At 49.1% G+C, this 15,933-nt stretch overlaps 2 protein-coding genes across 8 annotated transcripts in view; one reads left to right on the top strand and one right to left on the bottom strand.

The window, feature by feature from the left end:
* LOC144321547 (uncharacterized) overlaps positions 1 to 8,436 on the bottom strand; it is a 31,230-nt gene extending 22,794 nt beyond the window's left edge. For 3 of the 4 annotated variants that reach the window (XR_013387160.1, XR_013387166.1, XR_013387168.1), the window contains exons 1-2: positions 7,763 to 8,436; positions 7,111 to 7,211 (exon numbers count right to left, since the gene is read on the bottom strand). The gene's annotated coding sequence lies outside the window, so the exon portion shown is untranslated. The remainder of the gene's footprint in view (positions 1 to 7,110; positions 7,212 to 7,762) is intronic. The other variant, XM_077910924.1, reaches the window with a different exon arrangement.
* Positions 8,437 to 8,853: 417 nt separating this feature from the next.
* Positions 8,854 to 15,933, top strand: part of FAM120A (family with sequence similarity 120 member A) — an 87,467-nt gene continuing 80,387 nt past the window's right edge. For 3 of the 4 annotated variants that reach the window (XM_077910921.1, XM_077910915.1, XM_077910914.1), the window contains exon 1: positions 8,855 to 9,343. In XM_077910921.1, coding sequence (XP_077767047.1) covers positions 8,870 to 9,343 — 474 coding nt within the window. In that variant the 5' untranslated portion in view covers positions 8,855 to 8,869. Of the gene's footprint in view, positions 9,344 to 15,933 lie in introns of all 4 variants that reach the window. The other variant, XM_077910919.1, reaches the window with a different exon arrangement.

Below are 15,933 nucleotides of genomic sequence, written 5' to 3'. Positions count from 1 at the left end.
TTCCCTACATCCCTAGTTCTTTGAACATATTAAGACAGGTTTTTAAAAAGTATTTATTTAATATATCTTATATTAAATTTATCTCAGGGACAGATTATGTCAAATGGTTTTTCTTTTTTTAAAGATTATTTATTTATTTATTCATGAGACAGAGAGACAGCAGAGACATAGGCAGAGGGAGAAGCAGGCTCCATGCAGGAAGCCTGATGTGGGACTCGATCCCGGGACTCCAGGATCACACCCTGGGCCGAAGGCAGGCACTCAACCACTGAGCCACTCAGGCATCCCATGGTTTCTCTTTTGAATGGGCCATGCTTTCCCAGTTCTTTCTATGCTTTGTGTGGTTTTTTTTGAACACTGGAATTTTGAAGATAATAATGTGGTAAATCTGGCAATCAGGTTCTCCCCATTACCCAGGGTGTGTTGGTTGTTTGTTATTGTTTTGTTTGTTTGTTTCAGGTTGTCTCAAACAACCAGGGATCAGCCTGAGGTATAAACATAATGTCTTCTTAGATATTTTCTGAGATTTTCCTGGGCAAATGCAGTCACTTTTAAATTTTCTTTGTACATGCAGTTGTTTTTGAATATCCAGTCTTTAATGTCTGGCTCATGACAGTGGAAAGGTGAAAAATGAAGGTGAGAAAAAGGCACTTCCCTTTACATTTCCTGGAAGTCAGCTCAGCCTGTGTGTGTGTGTGTGTGTGTGTGTGTGGAGAGGGGCTTGCAGTGGGAGGGGGAGGTGCAACAACAATGGCTACCTACATCTTTGCACCTCTGTGATCAGAAGTAGCAACCAGCAGTGAGACTACAGATCACCAATATTTGGAGGGCAGTGCCCTTTTTGTCCATCCTTGCTCCTGAAGCCTGTATGTAAGCTGCTCAAGGAACATGTGCACAGCTGCCTGCCATGTGGCTGGAGGTGGAGATGGGTAGCTGCTGCTGTATTAAGAGCTAAAATTGACGAAAATGAACAAAAATTTACCATCCAAGTGTTCCTCTGGAAGTTTCAATGCTTCAAAACATTCCAGAGTTCCAAAATAATTACATTAGACAGATTCTGCAAGTGCCATTTTTGTCTAGATGGGAGACAGATTCCTGGTGCTTCCTTCTCCACCATCTTCCAGAGTCCTGTCTAGGGTTAATTTTATCTCACTATCGAGGGAAGACCTTTTCTAGTGCTCTAGCTGATGACTTTTGAATGATGTGATTTTCCAGTCTGTTGGGAACAGGCACTGTCCCCTCCCATCCTTTCCAAATGTTTCCTCTGCCTTGGGCAGCTTGCTCACATCCATGCACTAGTGAATTCTCAGGTGAATACTTCAAGAGGATCATCTGCGATCTCTCTTTATAGAACTCCTCTCTCCAGTACTCTGCCCTACGAATCCTAGCCACTTTGTCCAACACAGATTCCTAGTTCCATTCCCTCAACTTGAGGAGGCTACCAGGCTCTGTGGGGTTCGCTTCCTCACATCATGGCCCTGAAACTTCTACCAGGCAGTGAGCTGGGTCAATTGTCGTCCTTACTCCCTTTGCTTCCCATCTTTCAAAGATATCTGTTCATCAGACAGTGATGTTCAATGTCTAAGAAACATGGTCTCAATTAACTAATTTTTTAGAGAGTAAGAGCAAGAGTGAGCAAGGGGAAGGAGCAGGGGGAGAGGGAGAGAGAATCTTAAGCAGACTCCATGCCCAGTGCAGAGCCTGATGTGGGGCTCAGTTTCATGTCTCATTTTGTTTCAGTTTGTTGTTTCAGGTTGGAGGGTGGTCAGTCCCTACTGATGTAATAATAGCTGACAGTGAGGCTGAAGCTCCAATTCAAAATTAGTATCTTCCTCAAATGAATGTACTAATGGTACTAATCACTATCTTTCTTGCTAATAGAAGTTATATTTTCTTTGTAGACTGAGCTTCTGGAGAGGAAGATACAAATCTGAGTCACAATAAGTACTTGAGAAAATGAAAAATATGAATGCTTAATATGTATCTACCTAATCGATTAAAGTAATAAAGGTTAACTTTATTTAGCATAGGATTGCTAGACTTATAGGTCATGGAGGTGTCATGGAAATATAGCATGTGTTGATAGCTGTAAGGAGTTCCATGACGTTTCTTAGGAGAGCCTTTGTGATAAAATACAGGTCTTAGTTTCTTAATTAAGTGAATCTGTGGTGAGTTAAATAAATTAAAAAAAAAAAAGACAGATGGATCAAATTAGAGCTGGCCAGTTATTCAGACATGTGGCTCAGCAGTGATTCAGTATATAATCACTGGCTTAAGATTTTAGAAGGCGTGACTTTATAGTATCTGTGTCTTTTAAGGACAGGGTATAGGAAGGGTCTTATCACATATGTCATGAACACGTCTATTTTGGACATTCAGCTTCCTCTTCCTTTCCTAAAGGCACACAGAGATCTTTCTCAGAGTTGTATATCGTTTTGGTGAGATGGTCAATCCAGGTACATGCTTCTTCATATTAAAACCAAAGGAGCCATATTCTTTTCACTGTGAGGTTGGAGGCATTTTACTTAAGCTTGATCTATTCAACTCTTTTTTTCTATAACTTTGCATCTTGGGCAGCCTGGGCGCCTCAGCGGCTTAGCGCCTGCCTTCAGCCCAGGGCATAATTCTGGAGACCCAGGATCGAATCCCACATTGGGCTCCCTGCATGGAGCCTGCTTCTCCCTCTGCCTGTGTCTCTGCCTCTCAATCTGTGTGTCTCTCATGAATAAATAAATAAAATCTTAGAAAAAATTTTGAATCTTAAGCAAGTGACTACAGGACACGGGAATAATTGCAGTTCATTATGTCATCCTCAGCACCCCAGATGTATTTTCACATGTACTAGTGCCTGCCCTCCTCTTCACTTCTGCCCGCTTCTAGTCCTGGTCCCTCAACTTCATGAGTTCCTAATATCCTTATAATAAATGCCATTTTGCTTATATTATAGGAAGCTGTGTCTGTTGTTTGTGACATAAGAGCCCAAACCCATACAGTATAATATGCTATCCTGCCTGTCTGGACATGGGGTTTTAGACAGTCTTTTTAGTTGATCAGGCCATGCAGTTGGCTACAAGTCAACATGAGCAACATGGGAGACAGGTCTGCTGCAATGGTTAACATAGGCTTATGTTATGAGCAGGCAACAAGTTGGGTATGGCATCTGGTGTGAGTAAAGTATTCCTAAGACTACTGACACACTGGAAAGGTATCTCTTGGGATATCCTAGACGGTAGGAACTCTAACAAACTATATGATAGAAATGGTGTGGGCTGGGAAATTAAAAATGCAGGGTAGGAGCCTTATTTTATGATGTCTGTATTTCTGCAAGTAGCTAACCATCCATCAGAGCCAAAGATATTTTTTTTAAGAGAAGGCAATTATAAACTATAGAGCACTGTGCAAATGTGATGTTAGGTTGAAGTGTTACTAAATAATTTACTGAATACATTTCCTTAAATGTAAGCCAGTATGAGGCAAGGCTGATGCAACTTCTCAGCTCTTCAGGAATTAAGTTCTTTCGATATAGTAGCCACTAGCCACCTGTAGCTACTTCATGAAAACTAAATTTAAAAATTTAGTTCCTCAGCTGTATACCTCAAGTGCTCAATAGTTATATATAGCTAGGAGCTACCATACTGGATGGTACAGCTCATTTTTCCTCCATCACAGAAAGTTCTATTGGATAGTACATCTCAGGAAAAAGTAAATGCTAGGATAAGATTACTGGGCCCAGGGGCGCCTGGGTGGCTCGGTTGGTTAGGTGTCCACGTCTTGATTTCAGCTCAGGCCATGATCTCAGGATCATGAGATCAAGCCCCATGTTGGGCTCCATCCTGGGCATGGGGCAGGCTTAAGATCCTCTGTCTCTCTCCCTCTGCCCTTCCTGCTTGCACATTCTCTCTTAAAAAGATTACTGAGTCTATAATCTTTTCTATTTTAATCCTTACTCCCATCACATTGACGTGGAGATGGGCATCCTAGCCACTCAGCCAGGGCTGGTGCTGCTCGCACCCCCATCTGAGACCTGCTGCAAAGAGGGATGTGAAGAGGCAGTGGTGACCAGAGAAGGAGCAGCTATTCCTTGCTTTTAGCTCTTTCCCAGGCTCAGGCTACTGCTCCACCCTGAGGGCATCTGCATTTAAGGCAGGACTTCCTCCCTGCCTTCCCAAGGCACCTGTAGCTCTGTAGGCAGCTCTGACTTCTTCCCTAGACAGCAGATCTGTGCAGGGAGCCTCGGCCACGTGCCAGAGAATGACTGTGTTTTACTGTGTTTGAGGCTACAGAGTCCCCAGAGGAGGTGAGGTTCATGTGTTCCCACCTGCTCAGGCCTGGGTGCTCTTCCTATTCTGGTGTGAGGGAAGTGTTCCTTCTAGAAATATTTTTAATGGTCTGTGCAAATGTAACAGACCACTCAGTGATAACTAGACTCTAAATAATTAAATCTTAACATGTTTTTGTGCTATGAATGGGACTTGCTGGTTTAAAAAAATTTTCTCATTGGATATACCATATTGAGAAATAAAATTTAGTTTGCTAAAAAAATAAAGAATTTTGAAGATTCCATCAGGAGTATTTAAGGGATGACTACAAAGGTCCTCTATCCAATTAAGAAAGACTATACGCCAACTGCATCCCTTGGATGTTTGTTTTCTCTTCCTCAGAAGCTTGCAGCGGTAAGGGTGGGAGTGAAGACAGAGTGTGGTGCCTGAGTGTCTTGGTTGGTCAGGATGGGTCTTGGGAGGAAGAGGCCTTAGATGCCCAGGCCTTGCGGGGAAGGACGCCGAGCATTCCCACAAGTGGTGGTGTGGGGATAGAGGGAGTCAGTTCTTCTCAGACTTCACAAAGAATGGACAGGAACAGCTGTTGCAGATGGGGAAGGGCAAGCATGGTGATAAGGAGTACAGGGCTGCTTCGGCAGACGTGGTCACCAACTGCCTACAGACAACGTCACCGTGCATTTGGGAACTCCCGCTGCACTTGGAGAGGGCCAGAAATGTAAATTTATGGAAAGCTACCCACACTTTTCCAGTGACTTACAGTTTATAACTGTATACCTGTTTATAAAAATTATGGTTGAAAGAGAAAATAAATCCACACCTGTGAAAAAAAGGACTTTTAATCCACGTAACTAAAAACGAAAAGCACTTTCTATGTAGAATACCAAAACAACAACAACAACAATGAAATCCTCAAGACTGCAGAGGTATCTCTGTGTTCTTCCAGGTCATTGCGGTTGACAATTAGGAGATTAGAGCCTTAGTGCAAGGTAAACATTATAGGTTCAAATCCCAAGCAGGGATTACTCTGTTCTCTGGCCAGGTCTTAGATCCTGTGCTTAGCTGTGCCCACCTGCTGTTCTCCCAAAATATGCCAGTGATTATACGGGTGAGAGCAGAGCTCCAGCTCACCTTCCTTGAAGCAATGAAAACTTACCTTTTATTACCAGTGGATAGAAACCCGAATTAAGTAGAATATTAATTAGATGTGTTATTCTACTATAAAGCACTTCACTTTTGAAAGAGTCATTAAATAAGACAATATTTTTCTACTTTGAGCTGTAGATGAGTTGATCAGTAACAGATTGGCTGAAACGTAAAAGAGCTGAAAATAGTATTTCTGTCATTGGTTTTCCACGCATTGATAATTTCTGCACACCATGGGCTGGTTCTCTCTGTCTGTTAATCACAACAGTTTTCCTGAGATTTCATTTTGTAATTTTTGTGAAGCATAGGACCATGTCCTTTTTAGCACTTTTGTTTATTTTTTAAAATTTTTTCCTCGATTGTGCGGCACTCTCTTGGTGAAATGAAAAGTTTTATTCATATGCTCTCAGTGAATTGTCCAAAGATGAACTGGTTAGAAATGAAAAGTCCCCAATCATTAGTTGTCATGTGCCATGAACCTGATTTATAATTTTTTAATGAATTTTAAATACAGATGTTTACTGTAAAAGTAATGGTATTTTAAAAAATTTAACTTCAACCAACCCACGAATTTGAGCTAAGGATGCAAATTACACAAACATTTGTCAGCCAAACATTTTGACAGCCATTTATAATATTAGTTTAAAAAAAATGAAAGAAAAAAGAAAAACAATTAGCTTTTTTAAAATGATGAACATAAATAGGGTGAGTAAGCATAAATGAATTTTTATGCTTTCTACTTGTGAAAATGAATTTTAAAGTTTCAAAAAGTAAAATAACTTGTCCATGTTTTCAAGCATGAAGTCAGTATAATTATAGTTATGTGGAAGTAATAGACTTAAGAGCCAACATTTACTGAGCATTTGCTGTGTGGTAAGCACACAAATTATCTCATTTAGTTCTGTAACAGCCTGGGAGGGAAGTACTATTAACGTCCTCATCGTACAAGTGATAAAACCCGAGGTCTGAAAAGACTGAGTAATTTTTGGCACAACGGGGTGGCTCAGTGGTTGAGGGTCTGCCTTTGGCTTAGGTCATGATCCCGGGGTCCTGGGATTGAGTCCCACATCGGGCTCCCCACAGGGAGCCTGCTTCCCCCTCTGCCTTTCTCTGTCGAATGAATGAATGAATGAATGAATGAATAAATAAATAAATGAATAAATAAATAAAAAGACTGAGTAATTTTCACAAGGGCACAGAGTTGGGAGGAGACGGATTTGGCACCTGGCTTCAGAAACTTAGTGCTCCACACCATCTTAAGGTGAGAGAAACGTATTCCCTGAATCACAGATACTGGCCTGAAAGCATCTACAAAATTAAAAAACAATCGTGTTTAAAATAAAAACAGTACATGGTGAGGGTAAATACACCGAATGCAATGCGATGAATTAAAATACGCATGATTAAAACTATCCTTCCACTGAGCCCTGCGAGAGGACATGTGGCTATTTCTGGGGTGTCAGAATTTAATGCAGCCTGAAATGGTTAATTGCATCTCCAAGTAACACACAATCCTGGCTTCATTACCAATTCTGTGCCTGGGTAAGTGGCTTAACTTGCTACAGTCTGTTTTTAAAAAATTAAACATACTTATCAAAATACCAAGAGCATTTCGCTTGTGTATGTATCACACTGGCTTGTATTTGAGGTGAAGCTATAAGAAAAGACACGAAAAAATTCAACTTGCCTTTTCAGGGACAGAGAGTATGGGGGCTTCTTGAAGCCGGCATGGGGCGGGCTCCATCTGCTCTGCACCTGCTGTCTGGGCCTGCTCCTCCGGAGAGGTTTCTTCAGAAAAAGAACAGATGGGAGGGCTGGAGGTAAGTAAAAATGCCACTTTCAAACTCTTAAGAGTTGTGAGTTTCTAAATGCTTCATTCTGCAAGACATTAATCTGTTTTTTTTTTTTTAATGTCTTATTGAAACATAATATATTACAGCCTTAACCTCATTTTAAACGCAACTGCAGCAGAGCTCTGGCACAGAAGTCATGCAAGGATCGCCTCTGAGGCGATGCCACCCAGGCAGCAAGGACCGGAATCTATGGCCCGGGGAGCGGGTGCGCGCCCCGGGAAAGCCAGGCAGGGCCTTCCAGAGCGCACTGACCCCCGACACCATGGCCCGCGCTTCCAGCGTGTCTGGGCCACGGCACCTGTCTCCGTGTGCAAGCAGGTGCGGCCTTGCGGGGCTGCGTAGGCCCTGCCGCCGCCCGGGGCCGCCCTCCTCCGCGGGCACCCCACTCTTGGGGAGGACTGGAGTCCGGAGGGGCCGTGTTCCCCGCTCACTGAGGCGCCATCACTACCAGGAGCGACATGCTCATCTCTGGGGCCCGGGACCTACCCCGCAGGACACGCAGCGGTGCAACCACCTGAGTCCTCTCTCCACCCGGACACTGCCCTCGGCTGCTCCTCCCTCCCAGGTGCCCGGGCCGTGGCACGTGTCCCACCTCGGGCTGAGCGGCTTCGGGGACTGCACCCAGCCTTTTTGGGGTGTCGGGACCCCAGGGATGTGGTCTCTTCAGGGTTATGGCATCCCAGAGGTGGTGGGCGGGGTCTCCCTTGGGTGACGGGACCTCAGGGACCAGGGGAGGGGAGACGGGATCTCCCCGGGGTGACAGGGCCCCAGGGATGGGGGGACGAGACTCCAGGGATGGGGTCTCCCCAGGGTGATGGGACGCCTGGGATGGGGACAGGATCTCCTTGGGGTGACGGGACCCGGGAACGAGGACCCGGTCGCTCCAGGGTGACGGGAGCCCAGGGACAAGGCCGGGGTCTCCTCGGGTGCCAGGACCCGCGGATGGGGGGCGGGGAGAGGTCTTCTCTGGGTGACAGGACCAGAGGAGGGGCGCGGGGAGGGGTCATCTTGGGGTAACGGGAGCCGAGGACGGGGGGCGGGGTGTTCTCGGAGTGACGGGACCCGGGGACGAGGACGGGGTCTCTCCAGGGTGATGGGACCTCAGGGACAAGGACGGGCTCTCCCCGGGGCCCCCCGCCCCCGCCCCGCGGCGCCCCTCTCGCCCCCGCCCCCGCTCAGCCCCCGCGGCGCCCCCTGCCCGCCCGCCCGCCCGCCCGCCCGTCCGCCCGGCCCGGCCCGGCCCGCCCGGATCCCGGCGGGGAGCGGGCCCCAGGCCGCGGCGCCGCCTCTTCCGCCCTCCGCCGGCCCGCGTGCGTCAGCCTGCGCCGCCCCGCCCCGCCCGCCGCCGCCGCCCGCGCGAGGCCGCCTCAGCCTGGCCCGGGCCTCGAGCGGCGCACGGCGCAGGTCCCTCCCGCCATGGCCCTGGGAGGCGGCAGCACATGGCGGCCGCAGCGGCCATGAGCGCGCCCGCGGCCCGCCCCGGCCCCCCCTAGAGCCCGCCGCCGCCCCGGCCGCGCCACGGCCCCGCCGCCCCCGGCCCCGCCGCCCCCGGCCCCGCCGCCCCGCCGCCCCGCGCCCGCCGCCGCCGCCGCCATGGGCGTGCAGGGCTTCCAGGACTACATCGAGAAGCACTGCCCGAGCGCCGTGGTGCCGGTGGAGCTGCAGAAGCTGGCCCGGGGCAGCCTGGTGGGCGGCGGGCGGCAGCGGCCCCCGCACACGCCGCTGCGCCTGCTGGTGGACGCCGACAACTGCCTGCACCGCCTGTACGGCGGCTTCTACACCGACTGGGTGAGCGGGGGCCAGTGGAACCACATGCTCGGCTACCTGGCCGCGCTGGCCAAGGCCTGCTTCGGCGGCAACATCGAGCTCTTCGTGTTCTTCAACGGCGCGCTGGAGAAGGCGCGGCTGCACGAGTGGGTCAAGCGGCAGGGCAACGAGCGCCAGACGGCGCAGCAGATCGTCAGCCATGTCCAGAACAAGGGCACCCCGCCGCCCAAGGTCTGGTTCCTGCCGCCCGTGTGCATGGCGCACTGCATCCGCCTGGCGCTCATCCGCTTCCACGTCAAGGTGCGGCCGGGGCGGGGGGGGGGGGGGCGGGCGGGGCGGGGGGTCGGCGGGCGCGCGGGGAGGGCGCGGGGTGCAGCCCCCGCCTCGGAGCGCATCCCGGCCGGGCGCGCGCTCTCCTCCCTCCCCGAGGCGGCCGGGGCGCCGGCCTCAACTTGCAGCCGACGCTCCCTCCCCGAGCGGCTGGGCTCGCGCAGCAACAGGTCTCCGCGCGGGCGAGGGGGCTGCGCGGCGCCGGGGCGGGGTCCCGGGCGCGGTGCGGGAGGGGCGCGCCGCTGTCACCGCGTCCCGCCGGGCGCAGGCTGCCCGAGGCCTGCCCGGGTGGCCCCCGGCGAGGACACGGGGCTGTGTCCGGGTTCCCCCTGTCGTGACGGTGTGTGCACGAGAGTTCGCACGATTGCAGGACTCGACACGATGGAATTTTGTGGGTTCTGTGACTTCAGGCCCGGGTGTGTGTGTGTCTGCTGGGAAAGGTGGCGCCCAGAGTCAGGGCAGAGGGCCACGACTGTGCACGGGGAGGTCGCGCCACTTTGGGCCGTGCACCCGAGTAATTAGAGCTGCCGTCGCCTCCGCCGCTCCTCTGTCCCCTTGGCACCAGGCTCCTGGCCGAACGGGGGCCAAGGACAGCTTCCGGACCCAGCAGCCACTGCAGAGATAACATGTAAATCAATGACCCTCCACTGGAGTTGTGATTGCTTCCCTGTTCCTGGCTTTTTGTTAAAAATTCGGGGGAGGGGGCTGTTTGGGTGTTCTGGCGCCTGCCGCTGTGGCTTCCAACTTGTTTGCCCTTCCTTTATTTCTGCCCGAACACTGCTTGAGCCCAAAGTTTGTGAAATTCACTCTTCCTGCCTGCCGGAGCTGAGATGGTGGTGGGTAAGCCTAAAGTGATAGCGGAAGTCCCACCCCAGTCCTGTTGCAATTGGTGACAGGGCCTCCCAGTCTGCAGGTCGTGGCGCCTGGGAGCTCGGGGATTGGCCTGTGGGCCTGGCACGGTGGCAGCCCGAGTCCCCTGGGAGTTTGGGTGAGAGCCCGGGCTCCAGGGAAGTACTTATCCACCTCCAGAAGATGTCGAGAAAGTATTCAGAGACGGAAACTAGCTCTGAAAAGGCAGGATGAGCTTTCTGGTCAGATGACTTTCAAAGGAACACCGCAAATGTTACGGAGGTTAAGCTTCAGTGTGTACACAGTCTCTGTATCTTTGGAAAGAACTGCTGAATTATTTTTTTACTGCAGAGAAGTGCTTTTATGTTGATATCTGTGCCCCTGTGAATGCGTGGCTTACCCAGAATTCTGACCAATGTGTTCGGAAGCTAGATTTAGGATAATTTCTCAGACTTAGGTTTCCAGACACAAGATGATTTTTTTTTTCCCCCTATGGCTATTTTGCTTTAGATAAGCTTTTAACTCCTGGTGTAGAAGCATATAGTACGGTGCTAGCTGTACAGGTTAGTACAGTAATAGCTTACTTCCCTACTGATCTCTTAACCTGGCAGTTTAAGTGCTTTTTGAGAAATCTAGCTACTAGAAATTTCTCAGCAGCCACACGAGAGGGCAGGAAGTTTTGGTATCATGGCCCAAAAAGAAAAAGAAAACAAAAGCTTTCCTCAAATCCTCTCCTCCTCAGTTCTGAGAAGCTTGGTCATGTACTTCTGAACGCAGTGTGAGAAAAGGGTGCAGAGGAAAGTCAGCCTGAGGCAGGAGCACCAGTAGAAGCAAGAAATGACATCTTGTAAGGGAGATTAAAAACAACAACAAAAAAAGCCAGCTGTAAAAATGAAACATAATTCTAGGGCCTGTCTGGAAGAATCAGGAAGACAATCTTGTGTGCTTGAGTAGCCCCTGAGGGTGGCACAGTGTTTCTTCTACAAGGATGAGTTTTGAGTTAGAAAAATTTATGTTCAGTGTTCTCTAAGGGAATGAAGCAGCATGTACTGTTTTTAAAAGATGCCCATTAAAATGGTTAAGTCTATTAAAACCACAATGATGTGTCACCATAGACCTGTTAGAATGGCTAAAACAAGCACTACCAACAATACTAAGTGCTAGCAAGAGTGCTGAGCAGCTGGAAGCATGTCATGTGGCTGGCGGCAATGCTGGCTGGCAAGCAGTGGTAAGTGTGCGCTCACTGTGTGCTCCGGCAGTGCTGCTCCTGGGTGATTACCTGGTGAAGCTTTTGTTCACACAGGAACCGAACCGTTAACAGCAGTTGTATTCGTAACAGCCAGAATGGAAGTAGCCAAAATATCCTTCAGTGGATGACTACGTAAACAAATGAGTGCATCTGTACTGTGCCGTCCTACTCCTCGTGAAAGGGAGGGTGTACGGGTACAGCACCTGACGGGATGGTGAATCTCCAAGGCGGCCCATTATGTTGAGCGAAAGAAGCCAGGCTCAGAGGTGTGACTCTCTTTCTGTGATATTCTCGTGACCCCAGGTCAGTGGTTGCCAGAGGGCAGAGGTTGGGGGAGGGCGTGGGGATGGAGCTTTTTGGGGTATTGGAACTGTTAGGTGCTCTGATGATGGTGCTAGGAATGTATTTTAAAACCTTAGATCTACACATCAGAAGTAAATAAAAGTTAATTTTACTGTATGATAATCAGTAGTTTTTTTTCTGTAGTATTATATAAAATTGACAAAGGAATTGATGGAATTGATGTGAAATGCCACTGTGTCGTGTTGGGTCCATGAGGCACATGTCTTACAAAAATCTACCATCTTGTCGGTCTTCTCTGGGCTTCTGTAAACTGGCAGGAAGGCTTGCTTTCCTGTCAGCTTTGCTTAGAGGAATCTTCTTTGACTTTGGTAGAGGAATAATTGTAATTTTTTGGGTACAGTAGTCATTCTATTTGTTTAGCCATTAGAAGTTGGCCAGTGAATCGGCTAATTTTGTTCAGGTCACTGAACTGCCTGGCCTGAGCTTGGCCTCTGCCGGTTGCTGGGAGTGTCTCCCTTTGTGTGCTTTGAGTCATCACAACCTTTGAAACTTCAGGGAGGGACTGATATGTATTTAAAAATCTTTGTGGCATTAAGTCCCTGGAGCTTCCCTGAACGTTCCTGCCACGAGACTTGGGCCAGCATGTGGGTTTCTGCTGAAGACCTTCAGATTTTACTTTAGCCTGTGCTCCGGCAGGTCGATTTAGGTCTTGCAAAGTGGAGCCACGCTCCTGCCTTACGTCTGCCGATGTCTGTGAGATGCGGCTGTGGCTTGAGATCTTGGGACGAGGCCGCATACCTGATGGGGCAGGGGCTGGCAGCTTCTGGGTGCCTGCCCTCGCAGGGCCATTGGCTGGCCCGGGTTTTGTGCCGTTTTGTATGGGAAGAGACAGGATTGCTGAGTAGGCAACATGCGGGGATAAGCAACCAGTAACCTTCTCAGGAGGGAAATGCTGAGCTGATGCTGAACTGAAGGCAAAGTTCAGTGGCTTTGTGTAAAAATGCCTGGGGGTGTGCCTCCCCGCACTCACGCCCAGGTCAGGTCCCGCAGGGCAGTGCCTCTCTGTGTTCTCAGGACCGTGGGAGTAGCTGGCTTCTCTCCAGGAGATGCAAAAACTAGTAGTCACACCTGTTCTCAAAGACCCAAAATTGACCAGGGAATACTTAGGTTCAAAATTGACCACATCGTCACCAAAACCAGTCATCCGTTCAGAATGCTTACTTAGAATATTTATTTTCTTGCAGTGCACCCATTTTGGACCGGCTGATCTCAGCCTGGTGTCTTCAAGATTCATCCATGCTGTGACATTGTGTCTGGTTCCCTCGTTTTTTAAGATTGTGTAGTATTCCATTTGACCACATCTGGCTTATCTGTCCTGTCCACGGATGCTTCGGTTGCTTCCCCTTTTGTCTGTTGTGAATAGTGAATCCCGCTGCTGTGAACGGGTGTGCTCTGTTCAAGTACCGCTTTGGTTCTTTGGGAGATACGCTCAGAAGTGGAATTGGTGGATCACATGGTAATTCCGTGTTTAATTTCTCGAGAAATTGCCATATTGTTTTCCTTGGCAGCTGCCTCCATATATTTTGTATTTTTTAAAAAAGATGTTATTATTTATTCATGAGAGACACAGAGAAACAGGCAGAGGGAGAAGCAGGCTCCCTGTAGGGAGCCTGATGTGGGACTGGATCCCGGGATCATGCCCTGAGCCGAAGGCAGACGCTCAACCCCTGAGCCAGCCGGGCATCCCCATATGTTTTGTATTATACGATACGTAACATATTATATACTACCACAATATAGCTTTAATTTTTATCATTATTGTGATCACACAATTATTCAGCAGTTTGCTTTTCTTATAAGGATGTGAAAAATCTTTCTATGTCTGTATAACTCTAATTCTTTTTGATGCCTGCATAGTGCTCCATAGTGTATCTAGCCCCCTGCAAATGGTGTACACACAAACAACGTAGATTCAAGTGTGCGTGTTTTAAAAACCTTACAAGACTATACAGCCAGCATCACCAGACTTCACATTTTTCAAGTAAGCTAGAAATCCAGATTTGTGTTTGACATTAACCCATTTAAAAAATGCTGTTTAAGCCAAATGAAATAGGCTGTGGGCTGGATTTTGCTCTTGAACCCCAATTTGTGATTTTCAGCACTGATTTCTATGACACTCATCACCTTGTCTAAATCTCTTCCCTGTCCTTGAAGTCCAACTCATCAAAGCCAGCCTTTCTCCTTAGTCTGCCTTGTCAAACCCTTTCCAATGATCAGAGTGCTTCCGTTTCCTGGAGCTCCTGAAATAAGACTTTCCACGATGCCATGGTTCTCTGCTACCGCTCTTTCTGCGCATAAACCCCAGCATCACCTCTTTGATATACCGCTGTCCACTTGGGCACATAGCACCTGACAGCCCCACGCCTGCCTGCAGAGATCTGATGGGCCACTGGTGTTGGGCACTTGACACCATGTCCGCTGACCACTCAGTGCCCCCTCGCGCTGAGTGACCACTGTGTGTGCTTTATCCACCCCAGAGCAGACCCTGTGATCAGTGGGAAACGTCACTGTTAGGACTTGCAAGGCCATGTCCCCTCTGCAGCCCCACCCCTTCTGAGCTAGTTAGTCTTCATTCTGTTTCTGTTTCATCCTCTGCGCTGGGGCTGCTCTCATTCTGCTTGTCAGGTTCCCTGGTTTGAGCCTTGTGGTCGTCCTCCCTCAAGGTCACCCTCCCTGCTACCCTAGAGGCCCCCTCCCCTGAATTTCACGACCCAGCCTGTTGGGCCCTCTGCCAACCCGGCTGTCTCCCACGTGCCCTTCCTCACTCTAGTGCGCCACCCTGTGAATTCACCAAGGAGCCAGTAGGCCTCACAAGTGCTTCTACAAACCTGTTGGTGGTATGAAACCAGATTATTGGATATTTATCCGCGTTTAGAATAAATGATCTGGAATAATAAAATAGAGCAAAAGGTACACTGCTAGACTTACACTGAGGGTCCCATTTCCTTCACTGCCCCGGGGGGGCGGGGTGCAGGCAGGCAGGCAGACTTGTGTCTGCATCTGACTGGGTCGGCGCCTGCCGCTCCACTGCAGGGACTCAGCATGCACACCTTGTTGGTGGCGCCGCCTGCAGGCTCCTCGGGTTAGTCATTCCTGCAGCGCCTTGAACAAAACCATTAATCTGTACCAAGGCTCAGACCCTCCTGATCCCAGCTGCTTCCACCTGTCGGCATGGTTCCTCGCAGGACCCCATTTAGGACTTCTCAGCGCTTCAGCTGTACCACGCACAGCTTCCCCACTCTGTGTTGCCCCTCCTTGTCCAGCCACTCACTCCTGGTCAGAATTTCGCTCATACTTTAAAGTCCATCTCAGGAGTCGGCTTCCTTCATGGAGCCTTTTTTGGGGTGTGTATGTGAAGATTTTATTGATTTATTTGAGAGCGAGCGTGTGTGTGAGTGGGAGCAGGGGCACAGAGAGAAGTAGAAGCGGGCTCCCTGATGTGGGGCTCCATCCCAGGACCCTGGGATCATGACCGGAGCGCCCTGGGCGCCTCGCATGGAGCTGGGGGTCGTGTGCGCGCACAGCCTGTGCATCAAGGCTTCCTGTGCTTGGCTTGGTTATAGCTGCCTGGATGCATCCCCAGCTGACTGAAGCTGCTTGAGGCCGGAGACTCAGTTTCCTCTTGCAGATGTATAGTATAGGCGCTGGACTTTTTAATCATATATTTGCATTGTTCAGTGTATATAGACAGATGCATTTAATTGTTTTCTTTCAACACCTGGATCAATGGCCATTGTGCAAGATTTATTTTCTCACCTTAAATTCCCGATACTATCTTTTCTGATTGGTTCCCAGTGATGATTCATCCTTCCTTTAGCAAATGTTGTATGCCTGTTATTAGCCAGGCACAGAAGAGTGAATGAAATCTTCCAAGGAACTCTTGTCTAATGCGGGCAGGGGGCTCGTTCACTGAAGACTTGGCAAGTGCTGCCATCTTGAAATGGACTAGACCAATCTGAGATTCAACTCTACAAAGTCAGAAACTTACATTTTGATGTGTTGTTTTGGAATTAGATTTCTGACAAGGATAGAATTGCTTGGAATTAGCTGGAGTATGAGGAGGTTAGTATAGTAGGCTAACTAGACACTGAGGGCAAAT

Source organism: Canis aureus, chromosome 1, assembly GCF_053574225.1.
Source record: "Canis aureus isolate CA01 chromosome 1, VMU_Caureus_v.1.0, whole genome shotgun sequence".
NCBI lineage: Eukaryota > Metazoa > Chordata > Mammalia > Carnivora > Canidae > Canis > Canis aureus.
This window is presented reverse-complemented; position numbering and strand designations above follow the sequence as displayed.